This window comes from Dendroctonus ponderosae, unplaced genomic scaffold, assembly GCF_020466585.1.
Source record: "Dendroctonus ponderosae isolate FM_Combo_2020 unplaced genomic scaffold, Dpon_F_20191213v2 Dpon_F_20191213_1, whole genome shotgun sequence".
NCBI classification, from domain to species: Eukaryota; Metazoa; Arthropoda; class Insecta; order Coleoptera; family Curculionidae; genus Dendroctonus; species Dendroctonus ponderosae.
Window position 1 is genome coordinate 63403389 of NW_026017110.1, and position 5656 is coordinate 63409044.

At 32.3% G+C, this 5656-nt stretch overlaps 1 protein-coding gene across 3 annotated transcripts in view; it reads right to left on the reverse strand.

The window, feature by feature from the left end:
- Positions 1-5656, reverse strand: part of LOC109541167 (kin of IRRE-like protein 2) — a 46343-nt gene that overhangs the window by 11982 nt on the left and 28705 nt on the right. For all 3 annotated transcript variants that reach the window (XM_019909943.2, XM_019909942.2, XM_019909941.2), the window contains exon 2: positions 1905-2128. In XM_019909943.2, the coding sequence (XP_019765502.2) occupies positions 1905-2128 (224 nt within the window). The remainder of the gene's footprint in view (positions 1-1904; positions 2129-5656) is intronic.

The window sequence follows — 5656 nt, forward strand, 5'->3', positions numbered from 1 at the left end:
CATTTATCAATTTAAAAAAACGTTTCGGTGTTTTCCACCATCATCAGTTTTAATGTGTAGCGTTGTTGCTACTTTACGCCTTGGCATGTATTTGGAGTTGGAGAGGAGAGACGCTACACATTAAAACTGATGATGGTGGAAAACACCGAAACGTTTTTTTAAATTGATAAATGAACAATAAATGACTGAAGAACCCAGGATTTGATTTTAATTTTGGAATTGAAACACAGTCAGGAAAGTACGTACAACTTTTATCAAATGAATGACTGTAACGCAACTGCAACGGTGAGTTACTGTGCCGGTGCGTTGGGTTGGCGCAACAAGCCATTTCGGCAACACTGTGTCAACTCCTGAAAATTAACTGAGTTACCCATGTCTATTGCGTTTTTTAAGTACTTATTTGGTCTGATTAGGATTTGTATGAACTGATGGGACGGAATAATGGCTCGCGATGATGATACGCTCAGAGATTAGTAGATCTATATCTCCGACTATTCTTAACAGAATAGAAACTAATCTCTGATACGCTATGCTTTCTGTTCGTAAAATATTATATCTTCGTTACGCAACAACCAATGTTGCGCGAGTTAAGGCACCTAACCAGCCTACACAAACACACGTGGCAGTATTTTTTTTTAACTATTCTTTTCAAGACTCGAATCCAAGTCGCAACGGTGTTCAGTTGCTGTTCTGTTTGGGATGTCTGTTCGCGCCTTAATGTTAAACGTACGTACGTAAATCATCGTGGTTTATTTAAATCGAGTTTCGAACACCTCACCTCAGTTTATATTGAAATAGATTTGGCGGTTTAGAAAACTAAGCAGTCTACTAGAATTAAATGAATATTATTAATTAAAACGGTGAATCTTGTTTGGGAAACGCATTCAGTGGCGTTTCATAAATAGTTTCAGATAACCCATGTGCATTACAATTATCTGCCACATGTTTCGATACTGTTTATTGCACTGTCGAGATATATGCGAAAAAAATTATTTTAGTGAAAAGCACTTGAGTAACATAACACATTGCAAATATATGCTTTTTAATTCGAACAATTACCTATACAAGTGCACGCTTATGTAAGTGGTTACCGAATAATTTAAGAGAATCGGATTATTTTCGAAACTTCGATGGCGATATTAACTAAGCTGAGTCGTTTCACAATTGCAACCTCAAATTAATTCCCCAGTTTAGGTGTTACATCTGAGTCGCAATAGTACAACACTATAAGTATAATCCTTTACCCCGGAATTTAATGATTTATATTCAGAGTTAAATTTAACCAGAGCCGCTACATTGTTTGCTTCTTTTTGTTACATTATAAATATTTCTAATTTCATACAAGAATCGATAATTTTTCAATGCTGGTTGAGTGTCATTTTAGTTCGTTTTCCTAATGAAAAAATGACTCGTAACGAACAAATCAAAATCATTATTTGGCATTTACTTGTCCATTATTATGATACACCTTTAACTTAAGTGCGTTTATGAGGTTAAATCATGTTTAGTTCTGTAACAATAGAGAACTAAGCATTAAATAGTATTTAATTTAATTTAGATTACACTCAAAAAGATTATTTTTTTAAATATAAATTTACAATACGAGTGTATTTGGTACAGACGAACTGGGATGCAAGGCGCCACGTAAATCTGAAAACAAGTGGTATTTTATGCTGCCTTGACATTTCGACCCGTTTTTATTTTTCCACAAGGGGTGATTTTCCCAAGTCGTTATTCACATTGGTTCAACTAATTTTACAGTTATTAATCGTAATCAAATCGTGTATCAAACGTTTAAGACTCCTTTAAATGATCAAAAACGTGGGAATGATTGCGAATCTCCAAGTCATTCAATTTGTAAGTAAAATGATACATACGGATACATACATGCTATTGAGTATTACCGTTTTATTTCCAAGATTGCGTACCCTGCAGCTAAGATAGGCTGACTTTCCCACTAGAGCTGTAATATTTCGAGGTGTCATAGCATCAAAGTATGGCTCGAACCGGTTCTGTGATATATGACTGGAACCTAACTGTACTGGGGCTGATTGTTGGGTTTCTGTTTTTTGTTCCAATGAATTCATACTATTTGATGAACCTGCCATGCCTCCTCTAACAACATTTCCTGCAAAAAAAAAGATATTTCAAAAACGTACTGCAATTATCAGCGACAATGCAAAATTTGTAGTGACTAACTCATGATAATATTATACCATTAATGCAGCTTTAAATAAAGCAACAACATTTAAAACATATTGCTATTAATGATCTTCACTGGCTCTAATCACATTGGAGCTAGACTTTTCAATGTAAAATAATCAGCCTGACTCGGTTGCGCTATCAATCTACCGGAACTGACTTTTATTTTTCTTCCATGACAAAAACAGAAGTTTTATTGTTTTCTTTCGCTAATCTATTTGCAATTAGTCTGTGTGCAGCTTTTCGGGATGTGTTGTAAATAGAAGTTAATTGGGACGATTTTTCTTGCCTATCACAGGGAAGTTTGTGATATACTATTATTGTATAGCGTGTCAGTTATTATCTGAAATCAAATTCCAATGACTTGTGTCGTTAAAAAATCAGGCATTTCAGCACCAGTCAAAGAACAAAAATATCTCGTTAAAGTCAGGCTCAGTGATAACGTTCGTGTGTTAAATTAGATTTGAGCAATCTAATGGTTATTTTCAAACGTATTGAAATTAAATTGAATAATGCTATGTATTAAATGTATATAATAATCATATAATTAATTGAAATAAATATATACTTGAAGAGGATCCTGGAAAATTTTTCTTCTACGTCCAAATTATATACAAATGTACCTATACAAATACATGAACTTTTGTTAAGACAGAGGAGCAGATCTGAAATAACAAAATAGATACTGTAACCATTTGTTGAAGAAATTATAGCAAATCAAATAATCTTTTACTTTGTCAGCATAAATAACATGAATTGACTTGACTTCCTTCATTTTTCTCAATATATTCCCACGTTTCATTTTTCATTAGTCACTAATTAAATTGGTTCGTGTGAATGACCAGTTGTTATGGAGCTGTAAGTGTATGTATTCATAGTAAAATATTCATATTTATCCTCTCGATTTGGCCTTTTTCTTTTTCAAGCTCATCTCGGATGAGATCGTTAACAAAAGAGGCCAAGATAACGAATGGGATTCGGCCCTAACATCTTCGTCTCCTTGGATGCTCATTGTGTTAATGCTCATTTGGCGATATAGAATACCGAATTTACTAAATCAATATGATACAGTCTCTAAGAACAGGGCGGTCCTGGAAATTAATGCTACCGTTAATCTGATCTTGATATGGAAATACATATAATAATTATTGTCCTATGAGTGGGACGTATTTTCAGCACAAAATTTCAGTAAATTGTAGTCCCTAGACCCTTGCTTTAAAGTGCCAATAATAAGTTTGACCAATCTTAACTAGTCCTAGTAGAACTCAAAATGCAATGTTACTTATTCTGGCTAAAACTCTTCAGATTCCAAATTTTACTACTGATAATACCAATCGGCCAAAGTAAAATTATATAAAATAAATTTAATTAAATAGGAATATGTCAAGGAGAAGATGAAGAAAATTAGCTAGTAAATCTCCCTTGAACGAAGTTAGAAACTTTGCTGTAGCCTTGCAGATACTATCGAACAGAAAGTAGTTTTGTTTTATCCCATTTTCTGAAATTCCTGTCTTTACTTTAACATTGCGCAGCAGAAATAGGTCAATCGAATTTAGTTTACGGAGCAATCGAAACTTTTATTACACAATTAATATAAGCTGTCATTATTGAAAATTTGCTTTTAATGTTGTGAACCAAGTGAATTAGTTACCAACCTTAAGCTTCATCAATAAACCTTGAAACAAATTATCAAACTAAGTAACTTTAAATGTTTGGGAATTTATTTTCTTACAAATTGCAAACGAAAATCTGAGATATTTTAGGAAGTAATAAATCACAGAGGCTATGAATAAGCCCGTGCGTCCTAAATACAACTAATTAATGCATTTTGTTAATTGACGTGGAAGCAGACACAATAAGAGTGAGGTTTGCCAACGATACATAATATAGAATATGCGTACGAATTTCGTAATTATTTTTCCTCCATTTTAATGAGCGCACAATAATATTCAGCCTAGACAGTCATTGCTCTATACAGGGTAATTTACGTTGACGCAGACGTTTGCGCAGCTAATATTTTAAATTAAAAATCAAGGCACATTTATCGGAATATGCTTTTTTTATTATTTTATTACCGTATTCAACATCGTTAGAACCATTTGAGTATTTTAAAAAAAATTAGTACTTGATAAAAATATAAATCTATATAAAAATGAGCATTATAAACTTAAAATTCACATGTGATATACGTAATTTTACAATGAACATTTCCTAACAGACCAACTGTTATTGCAATACATGTCGATCTAATGGGACTGGGTAGTGCGTATATCACGAACAGCGCTTGATTAGCTTTCAAATGCCATACACACAAATATTGTTAAATTTACTAAAGCTACATTGTAAAATTATTCTTGTACATTTACTACTGACATTGCTCATAATTCACTTGTGGAAAACTAACATTGTAAAATATCTATAGAGCGTTTCATGCCACAATTCGCTTGTGCCAGTTTCCACTGATTTGACCATTATTGCAGATAAATTGCAAACACTTAATAAGAAAGAATTTCATGAATTAATGTATTGCTTTTTATTTATTGTGCAGATTCTGTACAACATTAATTTAGTTATTAAATAAACGCAACATTAAATCGCGACTTTCAGTTAGATGACTTAAGTGTGATGAGATTTTAAATTGATTCTTTCCAAATTAGAATTACGAATTTTTCCTAAGGAAACCTGCAGCTTTTTTAACCTGAACATTAAATTCGTTAAACTTTTTGTACCTCGCTATCCGAAGTAGTGGATGTTTCTGGAGCAGTTTACCCTTTTAATTAAAGCATTCCCTAATTAGTAAATATTATTAATTTGACGTTTTGTACAGGTGCTGTTTGCTTTTAAATTATACTGTTTCCTTTAAAATCATCAAATGATAAATTGAACAAATTACAGAGCTCAGTTTAAGTAATTAGCATGCCTCCATTTAATAAATTGTTTGCTTATGTTTATGCAAAGAGCATACGGGATAAATAAATGTGTAATTTGTTTTTTTTTATTCAAGATTGACTGAACCCTAAAAAATAAGCACAGGTAATTTGTAATGTTAAAAGTAGCAATTCTTGTGCAAGTTGTCTTATCGATCAATCGGTGATATTTTGTAATTGCTTCATAAAATTGTCATAATTGTTAAAGTTCCTGCAAGCGACACTAATCAATCAAAAACAGTTTCAAAAAGTGGAATATTGGATGTTTATCTACATATCAACTCTGATTTTCGTTGCTATAAGCATTTTCGTGAAGCAGATAGGTACATTGATTGATGCATGGCATATTCCATGAAAATGTTGTCGCCCTATTTATGTAGGTAAAACGTTTTAAAATCCTGAAGTTGGTGTCATTACAGATTTTAGCAGCTTAAATTGTGCATTAGACATTAGAGAAAAATTTTGACGACTAAAATAAGAAACCATTTAATTATCAGGATTAATTAATAAAATATATGTAGCATATA